Source organism: Solea senegalensis, linkage group LG1 (assembly GCF_019176455.1).
Source record: "Solea senegalensis isolate Sse05_10M linkage group LG1, IFAPA_SoseM_1, whole genome shotgun sequence".
Lineage (NCBI taxonomy): Eukaryota > Metazoa > Chordata > Actinopteri > Pleuronectiformes > Soleidae > Solea > Solea senegalensis.
The window spans coordinates 21,307,801-21,332,124 of NC_058021.1; the positions used below are offsets into that span (position 1 = coordinate 21,307,801).

The 24,324-nt window shown below is 40.9% G+C and overlaps 1 protein-coding gene across 1 annotated transcript in view; it reads left to right on the forward strand.

Moving 5' to 3' along the window:
- Window positions 1–24,324, forward strand: part of bmp6 (bone morphogenetic protein 6) — a 47,904-nt gene continuing 23,580 nt past the window's right edge. Inside the window, exon 1 of the mRNA XM_044032276.1 lies at window positions 1–890. Within this exon, the coding sequence (XP_043888211.1) occupies window positions 482–890 (409 nt within the window). The 5' untranslated portion in view covers window positions 1–481. The remainder of the gene's footprint in view (window positions 891–24,324) is intronic.

Genomic DNA, 24,324 nt, shown 5'->3' on the forward strand with positions numbered 1-24,324 from the left:
CAACCTGCTGATTCCTGTTAGACAGTCAGTCACAGCCTGTAAGCAGAGGAGCTTAATTGAGAGCGGTGAGACTGTCAGGAGCGCAAATCTGGAGACGAACTGTGGTTTGAAAAGCAAGTAGATTATGATTTTGTGTGAAATGGCTCATTTCACAAGAGTTGTTGTTGTTTTACTGGTGAACTTCGTGTCAAACCGTGTCTTTTGACCGACTTTTCCCCCCTTGAGCAGTTTCACATGGTGCACTTTATCCTGAAGTTCCACAACGCGCCATGCACGGGATTGAGAAATGAAAGCAGCACCAACAACCTTATTCTGCGCATTTTGCTTTAGAAAATATTTCAAATGGCTTGATGAACAGATCTCTTTTGGTTTTTGATCTGCGGCTGCGACAGACAACAGCGCGCTCGGACAGACTTTGGTTCCCATTACGCTCACTCGGACAGAGGCAAGACACACTTAGGACTCCGGAGAGTTTAACACCATGACCAGCTGCTGGCTCGCCTTGGTCGGATTGTGCTTGAGCGCGTATTACTGCATGTTCCCGGTGGCGGGGAGTAATTATTCAGTTGATGGAAACAACGAAGTGCACCCGGGTTTCATCCACCGGCGACTGCGGACGCACGAGAAGAGGGAGATGCAGAAGGAGATCCTGTCCATCCTCGGGCTGCCGCACAGACCGAGACCGCATCTGTCGCAGGGAAAGTACAACTCCGCTCCACTCTTCATGCTGGACTTATACAACACCATATCCAGCGACGAGAAAAGTCAAGTGGAGGGCTTGTTGGACCGATACCAGTCCACGCGCACCACGCAGAGTCCCCCTCTCACCACGTATCAAGAAACTGCCTTTCTGAATGATGCGGACATGGTGATGAGCTTCGTGAATTTAGGTAAGTCATGCGATTGTGGATGTGTTTTTGTGCGTAAAGGTGGATGTTCTCCAGCTTCAGGGTGAGTGGATTGAGTGGAAAAGTCTCAGCAGACTGGGTTGAGTTGAGATCTGAACAGGTGTTCAGACTCTCATAAGATTATTATATAAAAAAACGTCAGTTTTAGTAGAGTATTATTTCTAACAACGCACGAACTTGTCTTTAAAGGGAAATAGTTTTTCTTGCGCCGCACCTGGAGCTCATTGTTGACGCGCAGCAGATGCAATATTACGCACGTGTTGGTTTCGATCATGAAGTGATTGTGTGAACCACACAGAGGCCAAATGATCGCTCCCTCATCTTCTCCGTGGGTAAGAAAAACCCCACGGGGTTTATATTGTTTCGGAGTTATTTATTGTTACAGTAATGACCCACCTCGGCTCATTTATAGGAGCGAAATTCCGTGGTCATTTTTTGCGCTGCACTGTTCTCCATGATTTATGTCTCTGCGGAGGAAACAGACCTTATATCCTCAACAAACCATCAACCACCACCGCTGGTATTTGTATATAAAACGTCTATTCCTTGCCGCTGACCTCCAGCGCGTCAAGTTGTGGTGTCTGTGCGTAAAAATTGCGTCGCATTGTTTGTGTTACCCGAGGAGATTTGTCTTTAATTAGCCCCAGTGACGATGAAGAGCGACACTTTAACGAGTATGGAACATAAAAACCAAGAGTCCTTCCTTCCATTAGCAGCACCACTGTTTACTGGGAGACTCTAAACAGAGCGACTGAAGATAAACACAGTCAGATGCTGCTGGACGAGGAGGCTTCAACCCAGATATATTGTCATTCTTTAGGAACTGAGGGGCTTTGGTGTCATGATGTGTTCACGAGAACAGTGTACGCATAATATCCGAAGAGCGATGTTTGATGTTTCTTCTGACTTTCAGCTGCTCCTCACATTCAATAGTCGCTCATTCCCACACGTGATGAAGAGCATTCAGAGTGACCAAGTTCATAAAAGCCACTCTGTCTGTCTCTCTCTCTCATTACTCCTCTGAGCATTGGTGTTGCAACATGCAGTGATGAAAACCAGAAATCCAGACAGAAGGTGGTGGTTGTTGTGGTCTCAGATATCGAGCTCCCTCTCATAGCTTCTCCTGTGGGAGTGTGATGGTGATGATGATGATGGCTTAGTGTTTGTGTGTCTGTGGTTTTGCTATTTCTGTCCTGTGTCAGTTCGGTTTTGTATGCCTGTGATGTTGCACATCTGGCTCTCCACTTTGATTAATCACGTCCTGTGCATCTTTTGACGATTCCCTCAGATTTCTTGTGTTGACCAGGGATTAGGTTGCCATCTCTTCCAGCTGTACACAGAGTCCTAACAACCTCCCCGCAGGAGGGACGGCTTCCTCCCTGAATGTGATTGTAATTAATGTTGGACAGGCCAAGGCTTTCCATCTGCTTTACAGATAAGGCCGTGTGCGACTACCGTGTGTCATCACCGTCCAATTAGTTTTTAATGTGTCTCTTGCTCAATTGGTGCAGTTTGTGCACAGGAAAGTTTCGGATGCTGTTGCAGAAAGGTTCCTGAACCACTTGTGTCTGGGTGGTCCCGCTTGTTTAAAAAAAACAGGCTGAAAAATCTGGATTTCATGTGTGGCCGAAGTGAAACTACAAATCAGAATCAAGATAAATGAAATGAAGACAAGCAGGGAGGCCAAACAATGTGTCTGAAACATTTAGTGAAATATTGGGCAGGATTAGAGAACACACTTGTAGGGCAGGAATCGGTTCAAGTCAAACAGTGGACGACTGTTTTTTTCACGCAGATGATCTGATTTAAAACTGGATTCATTTGTTTACATTAGCAGATCCTCCTCGCGTGTAAAAATCTCAGACATAAATGGACCCATTGCACATAAAACATTGACAGAGATTTAAGCATGGGTCTGAACTGATGTCTTTCACAGCCAGCTGCTGCAGTAGCACAGATAGAGAGCTCATTTTCTCAGGGAATTGGTAGATTTAAGAGCCCCTGCGTTACATCCAGTCTCAAGTGTGCTCTCCTCGACCCGTGTGCCTCCTCCCTGCCCCTCTGCATGATTCATGTAGACTTCTTGTTCAGTCGTCTCTTTGCTTTCATCACTTGTTCAGGATCATCCGCTGAAAAAAAAACCAACTAATAACAGAAGCATATTTTCCAGCTCCTTTTTCATCTTCATTCCTAGAATAGCGTGTTCATCCCTTCCGTGCGGACGTCCTGCTGCCCTTTTCCACTGAGGTCTGGTGAAGTGACACTGTGTGCTCTATGACTCATGTTGTATGACTGCAGCTCCAAACATGTCCTTATGCACAGTGGTGCACTCAGGTAATGGCAGCAGTCACTGTTACTGCATGGAGTTTAGAGTTTAGTTTCCACTTGTATGCAAATTTCTACAGATTTTTGTTTTCAGACAGATGGACATCGACGTGAAATCAGGAGACCTGGCTACATCCATACTGCTCAGCTTTTGTTTAAGAATGCATAAATTCTGCTCCGGATACACCTGCTCTTTCTCTTCCTGCAAGGTTCTTATCAGCTAGGACTCGAATGTCAGCTGTGAAGTAACTTGCTTTCAGTTTTACCTCGTTGTCTGCCTTGTCCTAGTTTTTGTGTCACCTCCCCCAGTTCTTTCTGAACATACAGCAAATGGGTAATCTGTTCTATAAAAACCGATAATGAACAATATCAACACATATTCCAGAAGTGGGGCAGTACTTCTGCAGCAAGTATTTAGTTATGCCCCCCGCTGCCAGCATAGTTATGAGGAGGTAGGAGTCATTGTTGGATCGTCCTTTAGAGATATGTCCAAGGTCAAAGGGATGTGAAGGTCATCCTGATATGAACGTCAACATCATTTGGTAGTACTTTCTGAAACTTATTAAAAAGGAGAGAATCTGTAGGAAATCCCTAAAAGCCTGTGTACTGTTTTTAGATGTGTTTTTCTTCAATATTTGAAGAGGACTTCAGTGAAGACGTCACTGGTTGTAAATGGATGACTTATTCTTTTCTTGTCTGAAGTGACAAACCCTCTATAAATCGCTCACAAAGTAATGCATTGTGTAGTAAGTGGGAAGACCCTGACCAACAGGTGGATCCCAGTGGAAAACCAACACCAGTGGTCAGTGCTCACTAAGTTAACAAGGAGTGACATATTGCTGTACAAATACCCAGATATTGACACAAGACATGTTTCTATTCTTATCAGGTTTGTTTATGCACGGTGTAGAGCTGTGAGCTTGAGGTTGCACCGAGGCAAGAATGCACAGAAATTGCTTGGGTTTCATGGGTCACAGCACAGGATTTCCAAATGTTGTTCCTGTGTCATTTGTGTTTAACTGTGATGAGTTTGCTCCACCGTAGCTCTGTCACGCCACAGACAGGTGAGAGGGCCACTCTCGGGTTTGGCTTGGCCTGGCGTTTGTTTGCTCCTCTGTACTTTTCTGTTTGTTTGCTGGGTTTTTACCACAGTGTGGGTCCCATTATAATTTTAGGAAAATCCCTTCATGGATGTCATTTTTACTTTTCCTACCTTTTTAAAACCCCTTTGACAAATAACAGGTGAGTTTGACCCCTATCACCTGTCTTATACTCAAAGACTCAAAGGTTATTGCTACAATCAGGTTTGGTGCAGCTCCTATCCTCGACGTATATACAGTTTTACATTTCAGATGCAAATAATTGACTAGGATTTACCTGAAAGGAAGGCAAACAGACTCTTAAATCCTCCTTTAGCCAAAGCAGTCAGTGGTTGGTCCAAATTAGGATAAAGAAATATTTAAAAAATTTAAAGCCGAGACATCTTTTAACTTCACCTTGTCATTATGATGTTCAAGCCAATCTTCTGTGTTTATACTAGTCTATTATAAGCCTTTAATTTTCATTGTTATCCTTATCCAAGTAGCCAAGAGAACGTAATGGAAAACATGAAGAAGCAGAATCACAATATTGTTATTAAGTGGAAATAGGATGCATTACATTTGCTCCGTAAGAAACTAAATAACATGCAGCAATAGAAAATGTAGGTACAAGATTATCAACAGACATTGTAATTAAACAGTTAAAATGTAAACCTGACCAGAAATATTTACATGGCAAGAAATGCAACCCTTTTAATTCTATGACATATAGAATATAATGCGAATAATACATATTATAAACAGTTAAAGTGAATCAAAATACTCATCACAAAAAATCATCACAGAGGACAAGAGCTTTCACATATGATTTGCCTATTTACATATGTGTACATAGTCATTTTAAATCTATCCTCCCAGTGTCTTGAAAGTGGAATCACGCATGCTTTTGTGGACACTTCCGTCATCATGAATATCCTTCTTTTCTTCCTCTCCTCTCTGCTTTCTTGCCTTTGGTTATTACATAGTTACAGCTAAGCTGTCACAAGCCTTTTACCTCAACAGCAAAACTTACTCCGACCGACCTCCCACACTTTAAAGGAAAAACAAGCTAGAAAGCTTTAAGAAGTGGGTTTTCAGGAGATTAGGGCCTTGACAGCCATGGGCCTACTCTGAATTCAATTGGCCTTTTAAATGCGTTTCTCCTTGTTCCTTGTCTCATTACGCCTGGTTGCATTTCTCAGCGCATAAGCCTAGATAAGCCACGTTCTTTGCAGTGAAACATGTCCTAAACATGATTTAAATGATTAGTTGTAATCAAAGAGTCAATTGTTTGTTACAGAAGAGAGTTTGTGCATCAAATTTGGGTTGAAACATTTCCTGTAAAGCCTCAGAGACCAGAACGTTGGACCACACATCACTGAATGCACCATAAACAGCATTAGCCAGACCTTAAGTGAGGAATTCATAATACAGATTTTTTTTTTTTCTCCGACAGAAACTTGGAAACGTGTAATGGTGAGAAAAATAACATCAACAAACTACAAACGTCTGTTTTCGTCTGTTTACAGAATCAAATATTTCACTCGAACTTGCCGTGGTGTTCAAGAATGGCCCAAGATATACAAATATTACTGCTTATTGAGTTACAGTGTTTTAAAGTGCTTCCTTTTTCTCATGTTTGGATTGTATTGGTTGTCAGGCTTCCTGGCAAAACATACAAGTGCCTCAAGAAACAAACAGTGTTGATGGGGAAAACATATCTGGTTAACCAGATTATGTTTTTTCCAGTCCGGCTTTAAGTCTCTCATAAAAGACGCGATGTTACAGGACGACTCTATTGTTCTTTTTGCAACAGACCTTACAGTATGCATGAATGTATGTATGTCTCCAAAGTGCATTTGAAACACTGACACGCGTTACTGAAGTAATGTTCTCTGTGTGAACGGGTTTTCATTGAGGTTACGGTAATTGGAACGTAGGTGTGAGTGTGAAGAGTTGTTCGTCTCTATTTTTCCACTCTATGGTCCCAGCTCGCCTCGCCTCGGCACGGCTCGATTCCACGCGGTTTGGTCGGTTTTCCGTTACCGTAGTTCCTCCTCAACGTGGGCGGAGTCATCAATGCACGGCTGCATGAAACTGCTGTGACTTTGTTTTACATGCGACACACAAACTAGTGACTAGTGACTAGTAAAGCAGTTGTTTTCAGTGTAACTGAATTGTTTGTGAATTGATTATTCAGTACTTCCTGCATGACCCATGCACAGACTCTGTCTGACAGTCACTGAACTGAAATACAGGTTTTGTGATGAGGCTCACTGCTCGCATAAGCCGGCTTTCAGCAGTGCTGTTGCTAAATACACCAGACTTCTCTGTTAAATATTGAGTTTTTAGACATTTCCGTGCTAAATGTTGGAGATGAACGCACTTTTTCAGGATGTTTTAGTCTTTGTAATTGATCTACAGTTCGGCATTGTTTGGTTTAATTCTTGTGTCTGACTTTTGCTCATGCCTCTTCCAGTGATGCACTCTGACCGATCAGCGGCCAGCAGTCTGGCGACGTCACACATAGTATCAGCTCAGCTTGCTTGGAACCTCGCCTGAGAAGGTACTAAAGAAAGTACTAGGTACTATCGCTAATGGAGAAGCAAAATAACTGTTTTTGAGGCGGTTCACACTAGTGGAAAAGTGCCATTTATATGTTTGTGACTTGGGATGGACTGGTGACCTGTCCAGGGTGTTTTGCCAACAACAGTGGGAGGCTCTGTTGTCTCTGAAAGCTTGAAGTCACGGGGGGGGGGCATGACTTATCGAAGGGTCAATTGACCACCAAACCTTTTACTGTAAATAGAAATGAAGGTACACATACACGCTAAGTCCACCCTTATATAATATAAGTCACATCCACAATGCCGTTCCTCCACCCATCGACACGTCCACCCTGATCCTATCTCTCCCTCTCACGCCATAACTGTCTGATTTGACACGATGGCAGCAGAGATTGGGGCTAAACACAGAGATAACATTTCATGATGTGTCTTCATTTCTTCTCCCATCAGCTGGGAATGTAGTGGCTTTGGATGGATGAGTGTGGTGATAACACGATAGGGGGGAGGTGATGGACAGTGGACGATAACACTGATGGAACATCTGATTAGGCTGATTAGGAGGACACTACTCCCACTTATCACCTCTAGGTACAGACATGGGGGGGGGGATTTGCTCTGTTTGCTCTGCTACGCCTCGACGACGATGGGGCAGAGTTCACTGTCCTCTCTCACATTTGTTGTTTTCTCTCCGTCTTTGCACTTTTTGCGTCTCTGTTGTGCCATGTGCTCTATTTTTTTTTCTTGCTTTACTCGATTTGAAACACGACCATAAAAAAGACCTCAGGACATACCGTTTATATATATGTGTGTGTATATGTATGTATTTTAAATTGTCAATACATTATTTTAACATGCAGTAAATTGTAAGTTGTAACTGCCAGATATTGAAAGGAAAAATGAGCAAAAGTACTTACTCACAGGACATTTTCTGGTCCATTTTATTATGGTTAAAATAATCAAAAAAAAGTCCAGACGGATATTTTAAAGGGTTAAAATTATGTGTATATATAGATGAAAAAAAGGTAATAAGCTGCAAAAATCTCCATATTTTTAAGATTGCAATAACATAATATTGTGGCAACTTTATTATGATAACATGAATCCTCTGGCAGATCATATGTAGGTTCATATGTAAGTCGACGTGAATCAATAAATCATATCTTTTGTTTTTAGAACGTTTAAGAATGATGTATTCCTTACACAGTCGATTCTACATTATAAAGTATTTGATGATGACAGCCCTGTTGATTTGACGTCACCCTTGGTTACAATAATAAAAGCACTTTAAGGAATTTAAAGGCATAGTTCAGGTTGTTTTTCAGCGGGGTTGTTTTTCAGTGTGACGTGCTGATTCATTATCAGCACTGACCTTGCCAAACACGCCACTGTTTCCGTAGATCAGCCAAGGATCCAGACACCAACTCTCACTGATAACATGGCTGCTGGCAGGGACTTAACAAAAGGCTCACCCGATAAACATATTCCTAAGATATTGTAGACTTAAGCAGGGATAGATTTTATCACTTTTTCCGCGTCTTTTCTGGCTGAAAACTGAAGTTTTTAAAACTCACAGAGAAAATCAGTGATTTTACATCAGTTGTTGATCCTCTTCTTCCTCCATCAGTTAGTTCAAATGTTATGTTATGACTTTGGGGTTTGAAATTCTTTTATTTGGATTTACCTCAGTGGCACAAACTTGGCACGCGGTGTCGTCGTACACGAGCAGCTCAAGTGTCCCCGCGAGCTCAAACGGCAGTTTTCTCTTTGGACTTAAGTTCATTGCCCTCGCTGCAGAGTCAGTGTTAATAATGTGTCAGTACCTCGTGTAACCACACAATCAAAACTGTCCCTTCTAAGATTACATCGTCTTCAGATCTTTTCCCGATGATAAATTGATTGTTAGGCTACACAGCACAGGAGGTAAACCTTTCTGTAAACACTGCTCAGTATGTCAGTGGAATTTATGGTCTGCCCTGGTGTTAAAGGAGGCTGTGAACCTATGAACCGCTGAACACTGACCCGACGTGTCCTTGTGTGCCCAGTAAACTCCATTAATTATCGTAATGACTCGGTCCTCGTTCTGGTAATGGAGATGGCCATGGCTGACAGGAATGGTGTAAATGTCGGGGTAAACATTCCTGCTGGACACATTCTTCTGTGATGCCACTGGGAAGCCTGCTGTGATTTTGATTTATCTATTGACAATAAAAAGAAGAAGAAGAAGAAGAAAGAGAAAGGAGGGAAGAAATGTAGAACCAGAGAATGCTTGTGTGTTCGTGGACTCGGGCTGAAAATCGGACCCTCCCATCGACGCTTCCCAGCTGAGACAGATTCATTACAGCACGGTACATTTTTATGTTTCCATGCTGGCAACAGATGTGACTGGAGACATTATTTATTTTATTTTTGTTTTTTCAGATTGTCTGATTCTGCTTCCGTCACGTTTTGAAGAATACAAAAATCTCATAAAAGTTTTGCACTGACGTTCGTTTGGACTGGAAGATAAACTCAGTAGATTTTGGTGGTCACATCAAATGTCACTGTTAATAGTTAGGGTCAGAAAACCTGTTTCCCCCCATAACTCAATAATTAACACGCTAGTTATGAACCCCACACTTTCCTTTCCCTTCCCATTTCCCTTCTTCCTGCAAGAACAAGAAAAGATCGTTTGCTCATGTTGCTGTAAGGGGATAATAAAAACACATAAACAAGGCTTATGCTGAGCAAGAATGGCATAGATGCTCTTCATTCTTCACGACTGGCGATTCACAGTGATGTAATATACCGCGTTAAAAAGGGTAATGGTGTTAACAGGTTCTGTCGATAAGAGATAAGTTGGCTTGTGTATTGTTTAGTCTATGTTGTTTCAAGACGAGATAAAGAAAGTCAAGCCCTTTGAGTTTATATTTAAGGGTCGAAGTGATTTGTTAGTATAAGATCCAAAAGGTCAAGCTGGTAAACATGGTGGACACAGATGGTTTTTGGTGTCAGATGGGAGTTGTGAGTCCTTTATCAGTGTCTTTGTGATGTCAGATTCAGTAAAATACATTAGTCTTGTTCTGGCTTAAATGTCCACTATGGTTTTACAGTATAATTGTTTTGTTTTCTCTAATAACATTTTTCAGTGAGTTTTATAACAGTGGTTTCTGGACCAGCATAGCATATTTGTGATCAATTTAAAGTCAAAATTGATGCATATTAACTTTATTATATTCCTCTACCAAATAATGTTTTTGGCTGTGTTACCAGCAGCATACCTCAAAAATGTAAGAAAGGATATTAATTACTGTTAATGATTTCAGTCGACATGTTGATGTGGATGATGTGAGTGTATCGACACTGTGTGAAACTGAGCCTGCCTTGGCGGAGGTTTCTCATTTTGTATGATGTTATCGATGGATTGTAGCAGGACACTCACTTTGATTACAGTTTATTTGATTATTAAGTGATTACTAATGTTTCATTTGTTTGTTTTCTCAGATTCTTAAATAAACACTATGTAATGAATAATTTTAAAGTTTAAAAACATCACAATCTCAAGGTTTGAGAAATGGCAATTAACATTTCCTGACATTTTATGGACGAAGCAACTCGGTTTCTGTTTTCCTAAAATCACTTGTCTGGATTATACATTGTTTCGTTGGGATAGATGATTCCTGCTGGGTTAGGGTTACACTTGCTATATGTAGAGCAGAACGATTTGGGGAAAATAACCAATTTCAAAATTTGTTAAACAGATATTGTCATTCATGTGCTGCATTTTACAAATTATTACAAGTATAATGTGGTAAAGCACGAGATATCATCAAAACATGAACTATTAGTTGTGTTACATGACACTGCAGCCTCAAGGATTTGTTAATTGCGTTGAAATAAACTGCGATTTTGATATGAAGTCCCAGCTGTAGTGGAGGTCCCGGTCTGCTATAGCTCCTTCAGTATGTTTGCAAGAGAGTGAAAAGTGTGTTTTGGGTGGAGTTTTCCTTTCAGGCCAGGGTCAAGGGTTGTGAAACGAATGTAGTCACTCACTCCAGCAGTCTTTACAAGTACACAAATACTGACATGTGACTTGGACTATGCGTGTCTGCACTGATAATTGCAGCATATTTGAAAATACCTCGTGCCACTGTGTTACACAAGACGTCCCCATTGAAACACTGGTGTCACTGGGTAAAACTTGCAGCCCTTGTCCCCTCGAATGATCCCAGGCTGGTCCTCTCTCCAAAGAGGACGTGCCTGAAACAACCAGAGATGCACAGTGAGAGAAAGGTCCCGTGTGAGTGCTGATGTGCATGACCCTCCTGAGCAAGTTGCCTCCCTTTCAACCGCTCTGCCGCTGACAAATTTACAAGCCCCTAGTTGACCCACAGGCCGACTTTCCAAACATGATACTCTAAGGAAAACAGTCAGTGACGGCAGGGTCGGAGGCAGGCGGGCGAGGAGGAAAAGAGATGAGGAAAAATAAGACGCGAAGGAGGAGGAAGACGAGCAAGATGCATTTACTTAATATGTGCATGCAAAGACTTGCCTAATATGTCACGAGAAAATCATAACAATATTCCATATGTGGCTTCATTACTCTTCACATATGTGAATCCCATTTTCTTCACTAAAAATATCTACTTGGGCTTGAATCAAGTATTTGGATTTTTTCCTCACTTCCTCAGTTCAGTTAAGGCTGCGTGTGATGTCACCAAAAACATTTCAACGATAACAAAGTTTCAAATCAGTCAATATCTGTAATTATTGCAATGAAATGTTGGTGAAATAAAGTTCACTCTTGATACTTTTACAGCATATTTACAGAGAGAAAACAACAAACAACTGATGCAAAATAACAATTATGTGTTGTGTCTCTAGAAAAGTACATTGTGATTATGTATCTTCACTGAATCATTCAGTAATTAAGTTGCGGAAAAAATGTGTAATAGAAGAAAGTACAAGCAGGAGAGAGAGCATGGCGTCAAAAACAGAAAACAAAGTTAACCTGTCAGGAGAACTAAAAACAAGACTGTGGTTCTCGTATCTCAGTGGGTACAAAATTAAACAAATATGTCCAGAGGTTAGGGGATTGACTTCCAATTAGACAGACCACCCAAAGCAAAAATGTTTCCAAGTATCCAGTGGCGTGAGGCCTCATGGATAAAAGGATCTTATCACTAAGGATGTGCAGGGGAAACTCTGCCCACTCCTTCCTCCGTTCCACACCTCCAAGCAGCCATTCTCCTGGATAACTTATCACTTAAGTGATTAAAGGTTCAGTATGAATCCTTTTCCTACAGGAAGCCCTCTTTTTTTTCTCGTTTTATACAATATGTTTCTGCTATCCTCCATTTTCACGACAAGACAACATATTTTGTTTTATAACAAATGGCACAAAGGTCACTCATAACAGTCTGAAGTCTCCAGAATTGTGATTTAGATGGCGGCATGTTGATGTTTTGTGTCGTCTGGGGCGAGACGGTCAGAGGTAGAGCGAGTCGTCTTTCAACTTGAAGGTTGTGGGTTTGATTCCCAGCTCTGCAAGTCCACGTAGTCTAAGTCAATGGGTATGAAAGTATAGGTGAATTGATGAATGGCAAAAGCTAGAAAAGCTCGATATAAATACAAATCATTTGTCTATTAAATGAACAATACTTAGTTTGAAAGTGAGGAAATTGAATTTTTTCAGTATTGAGAGTTGGCTGAAGGATTTTCTGGATTTGGGACAAGCAGCATCGGGTCTTCAGGGTCTGACACAGATCTTTTAGGTCTAATTACATCAACTTTGAGTAAAAGAATCCTGATAACATGTACTGCTGTAGAGCAGATATATTCTTTTGATATATTTTGTTTTATTTAATAATGTAATAATAATGAAACAATACAGTCCTATCATATTTGTGTCTATTTTCCTCTTCTTGGGAACATAGTTTATAATTAACATCATGTGCTATTGAAGAAGACCCTAAACAAGTGTTTGACACCATTACTGCTGAGGAAAATGTTTGTTGTAAATAAAGTCAGAGGTAGGATAAGAGAATGAGAAGAACAGGGATAAAGAACTTCAAACTGTGGAGGAAGAAGTCAGAGATATGCTTATTTTATTTTAATTGATTTCGCCAAGGTAACAAAGGTGACATTTTATGGCATTCAGAGAAGATGCAGGACCAAGCTACACTCACAGAGCCCTCTGCTGTACCACATGGTCTGATGTGCTTCTTGGCTGTATGTTTTGAACTCAAACGTCCATTTTTAAGTTCGCCCCCAAAGATTTAACTGATATACAATATCATATGATATGTTGGATAAAAACCATATTGAAAACAAAGCAATATCTTTTTGAAACTCAACATAAAGACGACCACATTTCTCCAAACTTTCATCTCCCCTCATCTCTGTGTTGACTTCATGGACAGACGTATTATTAGGAACATCAATTATTTTTTTCTTCACATTTCCTTTAAGGACCATGTGTTTTTGCATATATGCAGGTATCTGGTTTCCACTGCTGTTGTTGGAGCTGAGCCCATGTGTATAACAAGCTGTAGGTCTAACATATATTTCAGCCCAGGGGGAAGCTTGAAGTCGGACTAGACTGGAACATATGTACTTATTCTGAGCCAGTGGTCACCACAGACTTTCCAAAAGGATGGTGTCCATCCTTCTGTATGTGTGAGAGAGTGGAGGAAAAAGAAAGGCTGACAGAGAGATGAGGATTGTGGGGTAGAGAGGACTGAAAAGAGAGAGTGAGATGTTAATTTTGAGGAGGAGGGAAAGTCTCACACAGTGTTGCAGAGTGAGCGCTGGCCTACCTTGTGGCTGTGGAATGCAAAGCCACCAATATTTTGACTCCTCCTTTGGCAGCTGTTGTGTTTCACTTTTTCAAAGATAGTTTTTTCCATATTTATCAGATCCCTCAGGAGAGATCCATCTCCAGGCCCTGACACTGGCTTCCTCTTCTAAATCTGGGACCAGACCAGCTGATCACAGACAAATACGTATACACACACACACACACACACTCTCTCTCTCACACACATGCTCACCTGTTGCCCAACACATTAACCACGGCTTAGAGATGCACATGTATTTCTGCAGGTTGGCATCATTCTGGTTCCTTCAACAAAAAGCCAGCAGGATTTTTCCACCCGCTCTTTGGATCCATACACATTGAAACAGAACAAAATGTAAATAATCGTATTCTTTGTTGTTTTGAAAACATTTTCCATAAACACATCATGGTCTCCAGAAAAGTCGCCATCCAGACAAACCCACTCTAAATGCTGTAGTACACATGCTAAGGCTATATAAATACTCCAAAACCACAGAATTGAGCATGTGCACTGTGAACAAACTTTTCTGAAAATAAAGCTTTATTTCAATCCGTGTACATTACAGCGTATACAATCACAGAAACAGAATGAGGAAAGTCAGGGTGACTCAGGAAAGAAAATAAAACAAACAGACCAAACGCAAGAAGAGGATGTTTTGATATTTTTCCAAAAATATCGTTTTGCCACTCCCAAAAATGCCATTTCTGTGTGGATAAAACACTGATATGATAGAGAAAACAAAAAAAACTGACAAAGAAAAGCCTATGAAACACAACCAAATCCAGATTTAGGTAAACTGGACACTCTAAATTGAGTGTTTTAAAGACTAAATACCATCATAAGAAGCAAGAAGCCAATGTTGTGCCTGGGACATGTCATAGCTGTCCACTGCCTCATTGCTGGTCCTCCTCGATGATCTGTCGTGGTTTGGCGTTGTTCTTTCTTATCAGTTGACTGTTGAACTACACAGAGTTATAGGACTTCAGCATCACCACCACAGAACTTTGAATATTGTGCCCATCAGTATGTGTGTGTTGGTGTATAAGGCCTTGCTCTACAGTGGCCGTCATTGTGCACTGCCATGTTGCATCTGTCATCCAAAGGTTTTCTTTATAGGACATGGAAACCTGACACTCTGACCACCTCCGCCTCTCATGGCGTGCAGTCTATTGTTAGATTAATGATGCTGGTGAAGGATTGTTGATGTTAGTCACTAAAGTTACACAATAAGTGTTTGGTGTCACTGGTTCTGTTTACGACTGCAGTGTTTGGTTGTGTTTATTTTCTTGTTCATGTCTAAATGAAGCAGTCAGTAATTTTTCTGCCAAATCAGCCACCAAAGAGAACAAGATGTCGGCAAAGGAACAAAGAGACTCACGCCCCAAACCCCAAACACGCCACAAGTCCATTCAATTTTCTAATTTTTGAAAGGACGTGCACCCATCATCCTGTAACCAAAATAGCAGGACTGCGTCTTAATGGGCCTGAAGGATTGTAAAGAGAAATCCTAGAAATAGCTAATTATAGTTTCTATAGTGAATTTGTTTTTACTAAACCTGGATTTGTGCAGTCTAAACCTCTGTATGCACAAACAACTTTATCTGGCTCTTTCTTTGTTCACAGTAGCAACTCTTGAGTTAACTCTGCTGACTTAGCCTGAGCAGAGGTTATTGTGACAGCTGTAGGATTACATTTTTATTAACCTCCCATAAAGTGTGAAAAATGAATCTTTTCGTTTTTTTCCAGCTCATTTCTGTTCTGATTCCATGGAATGTCTTAATAAATGAGAGAAAAGATGTTGCTGTGTTCCCTGTTGACAACTTACTGGCTCGAAACAGTGTCAAATGAAACTCTGCGAGTTCAGTCACAAATGTTGTATCGATTATAGAAATTGATATAAACAGTGAGTGTGTACGTGCACACATAACTCGTAGGCCTTTTTTATTGTTAGTCTTGTAAAAATGTGCTCACCACGCAGTCTCACGGTCCATTTGCTGCAAATTGCAACATGAGAGCATAAAATTACAACAAATGCTATATTTGAAAAAAAACATTGGGCACCTGAACACACAAGTTGATCTGAATTTAAAACCTTAATAAGATCGATCATTTTAAATCTTAACACCGCATGAACACAATCTCCAATTTTCCAAAAGCAAATTTTTGGCATTTGGTGATGCTGTAGAAATTGACAACTGACTACTGTTTTGCAAATACTTAATGTTATAATTGTTAAATATTTGATCCTCCGATCAAACAAACCACATTTGGTGCACTGATTTCTGTTCTGTTCGTCTGAACATCCTCGACCAGTGGATCCCAAATTTTTCTTCATCCCATTTTGGGAATCACTAATCTTAACCTAACCAGAATTCAAATCATAACCCTGAACATTCTTAATTCCTCAGAAATGATCTGCCTCATTTCCTGACAAGTGTTCATGCTAGAACAGGTCTTTTAAAGATAACAAATACAAGTACACACACCTACACACAAACACAGCAGACACGTCTGTAGATTCATACATAGTTTTTTCTCCAAGAGATGAAACCAGGACCCATATTTAATACAAAGTGTGAACAGCTGTACTTACATTAGCTCTATCTGCCTTTAATCAGATCACTGATGCATGTTAGGTCTGTACAGGGCCAATGTTATATGACCTTATCTAACCTTCAGTCCCATTACCTTACTACATTACCTTGTGTCATGACCTTAATGTCTTTATTTTTCTCAAGACATTACATTATGGTACATTAGACACAGAACCTGATCATAACAAGAACTCTCACATGCCCTTGATGGTTAAATGCCCTCTGAGCTGAGTTAGTGACTCCACATCTTAATCCCGAGAGACAGTGCTTAGAAAAAAGAGAATAAAATCTCCTCTTGACACACAGGTATGGCATTTCCAGCTACCTATCAACCAACCGGAGACTCGGCCGCAAGCTGATGACTGCTACCACTCAGCTGTCAGTCCATAGATGGTGAATGCCGATACTGCACAGTACATCAGCCATTCCTTGGTTATCTATCTGTTAGCAAAGGCCCAGCAGGGCTGCAATTACAGCAAATTATCCATCTTTCCTCAAGCTTTGACACACATACACAGAAACCCCACACACATTGTGCATAAGCTGAAAATCTCAGAATAACCAAAGGTAGACGTTAATTCAGAGCCTAATTTTATCATCTGGTCAGGAATGCAGCACAGTGGTGATGGAGCGCTGGATGGTGGAAACAAAAATCAAATACTCTGCCCCGGGTGGATGTGTATGAGTTTTGTGCATACCTGTGTGCATCTGGGACACAACGGCTGACATTACGTGTCTTTGGTTTTTGGATGGGTGTTCCGAAACGGCCAAATGATTTTTCAAGCATTATATGAAGGATGAAAAATGTGATTATATGCTTCAAATGGGGCCTTTGGTGCCGGGGATGCCTGTCCAGTGAGATCATTTTGTATTACAACCTGTGGGAGGTAATGGAGGAAGAGCAGCCTGGATATCAAGGCCACTGATTCACGTGTCATTCTGTGTGGTGTGGAGAAAATACACCCTGTGTTACAGTGGTATTTGTTCTGAATCATTGGTAGATGATTATAAGGGATTATATACACTACTTATGGGTAGTGTATTCAGTTTTTACAGTAAATAATCAATGTGACACACTGGACCTTGATCATTTTTTATTTAGTTTCATGTATGGTTATCACTACTATCACTACAGTCCATAATGTCTTTTAAAACACTCAAAGCTATCCATAACTTAGCTCCTCCATATCTCACTGACCTTCCCACGTTCTCCGATCCTCCTCAGCCTCCCTCCTCTCTATACCACCTGCCTGCCTGACCACAATTGGCCTAATTGCCATTCTGCTGCCCCCAACTCCCACAACACATCTGAACAATAACCTCACTGTCTACCTTCAAATCCCAACTTATTCTTACTTATAAAGATTAGCCTACCCATCATGACCCCCCTTCACTATCACCTCAGCCATCTTTTTCAGTATTCAGTATTATTTTCTAACCTCCATCTACTGTGTTGATCTTGTCTGTGTAATTTCATCTTAACGTTTTACCTTAACGTTTGATTCATCTTCTCATTTAATGTGTAAAGTGACCAAAATCAATAAAAATCAAAAATCACTCTGATCAGCCATAACTTCGGAAGCTTTTTTTTATTGTTGGGACTAATTGAAGTCTTGTGTATCAAATCAAACGTACTTAATTGTCCACACAGGGAAAATTGAAACAAAACGTCATATATATACGTAAAGGTCATAATACAAAAAAAACACACCTGTCCTCAAACACTCAAAGTAAATAAACTAAATGATGGTGCTAATCAAGATACATGACAGTTTGTTGTTGAGTAGTGTGCGATAGCGCTTGAGATGCACAAATAATGGTAAATACAGTTTTTTCCATTCACACGCTGCCAACATACGGTTAAGTGTCTTGCCCAAGGACACAGTGGCACGTAGAAAGCAGAACTGGGAATTGAACCCAACAACCTTCTAGTCCAAAGATAACTATCGTCGCCCTTCATCAAATCATTGCTGTTGGAGAGATATTGTGTCAGTCACTCCTCATGTTTACTACCAGGGTCTCCTTATTTTTATCCAAATAAAGCTGCTGGAAACATTTAACATGTCACATTCTGTGCAGCAGAAGAATTTTCCCATGAAGTAAACTCCTCACCTTCTTGTTTTCAGAAGTAAAAGTTAAAAGCCTTCATTGAGCATTTGTACATTAAATCACTGTCTTTGGAGCAAACAGACATGTAGTTATCTTAAAGTATAAACTTGAATTATTACCGTCATGGCACACCCACCCACCCACACACACACACACACACACATACATTGGCAGCTGTGTGTCAGCAACATGTAACAGTCATCAGTGAAGGAGTGAAATCACTTTTCTGCTGGATGCACATAGTGGGACTTTTCGGCTTCTGTTCTCTGTTTTCAACGGCACTCACTGCCTCATGTCCTCGCTGTGGACTGATGCTCCTGACTGAGCATGAAATCTCACATCACTGACCTCTGAGAGTGTGTGTGTGTGTGTGTGTGTGAGAGGATACACATGTGTAAGCCCCTTTGTCTCCTTTTTCTCACGCGTGTGAGATCCTGTGGTGCAAGTGTGTCTTCAGCTTGACATTTACATCTGCACCTGTGCATAGGTCAGTGTACGTGTGTGACTAGTTTAACAGAATACATGTGTGCCAAAGAGCTTCAAGGTAATATTACGTGTGTGTGTGTGTGTGTGTGTGTGTACCAGACATTAACTGTCGCTCTTGTTAGTGGCCCTTGCCTTGTCCTGTGGTGCTCAGTGTGTCGGCTTTGATCCTGGGTCAGGGGAGAAGATCAGAGCACAAGATGAGTCTCCAAAGACAAACTCACACACATACACACACCACTGCTAATGATGACTCCTGGTAGACTGCAAGCCCCTTTGTATGGACCTCAACCCCAGGAGCTGCCCTGCCAGCTGCCTGACTACAGTACAAAGAGTCAAAACACTAAACAGAAGGTGGAAACAGCTCCTGGTAGCAGCTCAGCGTCGCACAAACAAACACACACTACTATTTGTGACCTCTTTATGACCTTTTCAGGCATAAACACTAACTTTATCAGGATGAGTTGTCCTCATTGGGATCAGTACCTGGTCCTCATGGGGAAGAACCTAATTTATGAGGAACTGGTTGAGTTTAGGGCTAAGATTTGAAGGATAAATCTTAGGTTAGACACTCGAAATGAATAGAGCTTCTCAAAAGGATAGAGAGCGATCGAGAGAGAACCATACGCTGTATTCATCTGCTTTGCGAAAGTCTGCAGCTACCTGTGCATTGTCTTTCCCCCACAGCACCAATGTCAAGGTTTTAAGAGTTTGAATCATACAATCTGACTTGCGTCTTTTACGAATCACTGTCGATTACACGCTGAAGACTTCCAGATGTTTCTTCTCTCTCGTTATACTGGTGACAATCCGCGAAGAACTGTCGCCGTATCAAGTGCAAGTGTTACCAATCAATTTTCGTTTATGCTTTAAACCTCCACACAGAGCGGCTACTGAGAAGGTAAAGGAATCTTTGCAGCACAGTGGAGAAAACTTCCAGCTCTTGCTTTTTACAGCTTCACTCGCTTCTCGTTCCCCCGAACAGTTCAACAAGGCCAGTCGTTCTTTTCTTTAATTGTACTACAATCATCCTATATCTTGCAGGAGACATAGAAAGGAATCAAAAAATGAAACCCCTGCTACAACGACGGTAAACAAGTGCATGAGCATTTAACCTGTCTCACAAACCAAATGTCAACATCCACTCTTTCCTGTTCGGATGAAGAGGAAGAGGCAGAGTAAATCTCGTGGGTTGTGTGCGTTATGAGACAGAGCGTGGAGGTAGAAAGGTTGATGAGAATGTGGCCTCTGTAAAAATAAGGCTGTGGAGATGGTGGTGGGCATGTTGGCACGTCTGACGTTTGTGCAGACGATTATAGGGTTCACGTTTCTGTGAAGTCACAAACCTGAATTTAACATTAGAGCTTTCATTCAGAACAACTATAATCTTTCACTGACTTTAACCGCACTGTAGCTGCCATGTAAAGATATTATGAAGGCAAGAATTTAAGAAATGTTGGCAGTGGAACCCAAACCAACAGTCTATTCTTTTAATTCAGTTTATTTTTTCTCAGCACCAAATGTATTCACTCAAACTCACCTTAGTGTTGCAGCAGCACCAGAGTGAAGTCAAGACCAGGGCAAAGGTAGGGCAAATATTCAGTATATAGGTACAGTTTCAGTTATTGTGTTATTAATGGGATCTAGACTACACTAATTCACCTTGAGAATTTAGGAAAATGTAGGAAAGAGAAACTATATAATGTAAAATGTGCAATATAGCTCCCATAAGTGCTGCAGTGCATGTAAGTGGATTTAAATTTATTGTATTTTATAATATTTTGCCCGGTCAAGGATGGAATGATAAAGTTCCCCAAGTACGATTGCACGATATTGGATATCCGATATGCCGATATACTGGGAGTGCTGGGGGCCGGTAACCGATACACCTATTTCCTTTTGTCATAGTCTCTGATGTAGTGATGAACAATAATTTTTCATACTCATGTTGCAGCAGATGTGGACATAAAATACCTTTTCATTGTGCCAAATAAATAAGCATCCAAAAAATAAGAGCTGTAGGGGGCGCTAGCATAGAAGTCAAGTAGGTAGCAGCTTTTGCAGCCTACTATTTTAGTGATTAGTCATAGCGGTAGGTATTGGCATGTTTGCTGAAGGACCACGTCCGCTGTTCTCCCAGTGCCGGTCCCAAGCACGTCAGGAAAGGGCATCTGGCATGAAAATCTCTGCCAAATAAAACATGTGGATCATCTGTTGTGGCGACCACCAGAAAGAGGGAGAAGTCAAAAGAGCAAAAAAGACAAAAAAACAACAACATTTTATAGTGTTTAACTGTGTCTTTATCGTGTCTACATAATTTAATAGCTTTCTTTGTTTCAGTAATATTTATTTCAGATTACAGTATTTTTATACTGCTGAACAGACTCAAATACAATCTTGAACCTGAATCTGAAATATACAAGAACACAGTTGTTGTGCAACACTTGCGATTCAGAATCATAATTACACTCATAATCAGGCAAATAAACAACTGAAATAATAATAATTAATCATAATAGTTCTCTGGGCTTTTTAGCAGAGGAGACTTTGTTTATCATGTATACAGGAGGTGTCGTGTGAGGTGAACATTAGCAAAGCACTGGCTTCATGACCTGAGAGTATAACTGGAGGTGCGGAGAGATTAATTATTTAAAATGAAAGTGTGTGAGATGAGACAGTATCTGTATCTGACAGTGATATTCCTGTGTAGATGTGCTGTTTCTTGAGTTAGGATGATGTTTATGAACATTCATGTTAGCTTATGTTTGCAAATTTGAAGCTTTGATACTGTATTGCTGTGTAATTAATCATTGATTCTGCTACTGTACCACTATTTATTTCACAAAAAAGGCTTGCACTGTTTTGTTTTTTCACATAATCCCATGAAGTATCCTCATTTTCACTAGTTTTGGCTCTTGATAAATGTGAGGATAATATTCCACCATCTCAATTCCATTATTGAATTAAGGCTTTATTTATATTGCTGGAACCAGGTTTGGCTATTTACATACACAAAAACATAGCAAAGGTCCACACACAGGCATAGACTTGGTTTAGCATGTTATAGTCTGGGGAGAAGTTCTCCATCGCCACTCTCCATCTTTCTTCAAACTGATACTGAAGCTGTGTTTTTGTGATTGTTGTGGCCTCAAATGCCTGATGTCATGTCAGATGTGTAACATGTATTCACACTTTCAAGACATTTTACAACAATGACAGTGAGGGGAGCAAAACTTAGCAGGAAGGTCCTTGTGTACACACCCTTAAACACACTTTGCTCATGAAAACAAGCGAGCATGCTTCTTCCACGTTGTGATTTATGCCACACAAACGTTACCACTAACCTTGGTTCTTTCAATAGATCTGTCTGCAGTCATGTGTCCTGTCTTCTGTCCTTGTGTCTCAGACATTCTGCAGAAAAGTGTTTTGTGTGTTCCATCACAGTGCTGCAGTTTAACCATGCAGGCACTTACTTTGTACAGTCTGTGGCAGCAATGTGTGACAGTGAGTGTGAGACATCTGTGTCTGCGTCTTTACAGTAAGAAACAAGAAAGGTTAATGCACGTGTGTGATCTCAGCTATATCCTGCTGCAGGTGAGTCTTGAGGGGATTGGTCAACATTGTGACATCCTAGATGGACTGATAACGTTCCCTTGAAGATATAATATCTAGCATTTTTGCATTAAAATATCTAAAAATGACAAGACAAATTTAGAGTATCATACTTATCATACTTCAACATAAGTAGTGACACACAATGCTGGAGGTCATTTAGTCTCTTCTGTAGTGAAATTAACATAATATTTTTCATACTCATGTCACAGCAGATGCATATAAAATATCTTTATTGTGCAAAATAAATAAGCTTCAAAAATATAATAGCTGTAGGGGGCGCTAGCATAGAAGTCAAGCAGGCAGCAGAAACATGCGATGCGACGGATAAAGCCATTGACGAGCAGTTCGGTGGAGCCGAGAGTCGTTGGTGCAGCAGTTACAGATGAAGTTGGGCGTAGAGAGGGAGGGAGGAGTCAGTTGATGTCACACTTTTTAAATACAGTTGATTTTTGTGTTGTGTATGCAACTTAAAAAAAAAATGACTGAGAGGATCCCAGGCGTTATTGTTTTAAACTGAGAGAGACTCATGTCGGTAGAAATAACATAAAGTGCGCTCTGATGCTCTATTCTTGGTAATCCACGTTGCATTATGGCGGATCACACAACTATTCCTGCACATGACAGAAGCCTCACTGCTCCACAGCGGGATCATCTGTCCTCTTCTGTTACACCAACTGTCCACATGTCCGCCTTAACAATATCCATGAACCTTCTCTGTGGTCTTCCTCTTTTCCTCCTGCCTGGCAGCTCCATCTTCAACATCCTTTGTCCAATCACTTAGGTCACATGACCAAACCATCTCATTCTTGCGTCTCTTACTTTATTTCTAAACCATTCAGCCTGAGCTGTCAAAGGAGTTAATTTCTCCTTTATTTCTCTCTTGGGGCTTAAAGCTCTGAGAAACCTCTCAGTTGGCAGATATTATCTGATAGCATAAATATATATTTTTTTTGAAACACCATCCATGATGATCCATGTAGTTGATTTTTAGTTGATGATGAGTAAATAAAGTATTTTGGCAAAGGGAGGTGGTTGTTGGTTGTTTTGCTCTGTGGTTGTGGTACATGTGCCAGAAAGAAGGAGGGATTTGATGCAGACGGCCGTTCGCCAGCTGTCTCTCCGGGGGATTGGTTGGACGACATCAGGAGTGTGAGCTAAAGCACTGACCACTAACCGCAGACCACATACAAGCCAGCCAGTCAACCACTGCCAGGCCTCTCTTGCTTTTTTTGCTCCACATCCAAGATGTGAATTTGTCTGTCTTCCTTCCTTTCTTCCCTCCTTCCTTCCTTTTTCTACTTATAGCTTTCATCCCACTCTCTTGCTCTTTTCGTATTCATGCCTTTCCGTCGTACCTCTGAAGTTTTTTTTGCGGTTGCATCCTCGCAAACTGTTTGTCAGCGCCTGTTTTTTTAATTTTTACTCCAGAGATTGTGATCATCAATCACTGTCACATTGACTCTCATCTCCTCTCCTCTCTTGTCTGTCTGTTTGTGCACTCATCCTGCTTCTGTCTGCACACACAGGCTTCTGGCCCAACGCTTCGCTCACTTGTCTTTCTTTCAGTGCAGAATTCCTTCTTTTGCCTCTTAAAGGCACAATGCATCTCAGTGAATGGAAATCTGTGTATACTGTACATGCTATACAAGTTTGCATAATTTCATAAATCATGAGATTTATCTCTCCTCCAGAGCCCATTCAGACTTGGTTGTTTCCATCTGTGATCTGATCACATGCAGGAATATTCACACCTGGCATTAGAAAGCAAAATTGTGTTTTTAACTGACTGCACAGATGTGTCTGCTGTCCGTGTGTTTGTGTGTGTGTGC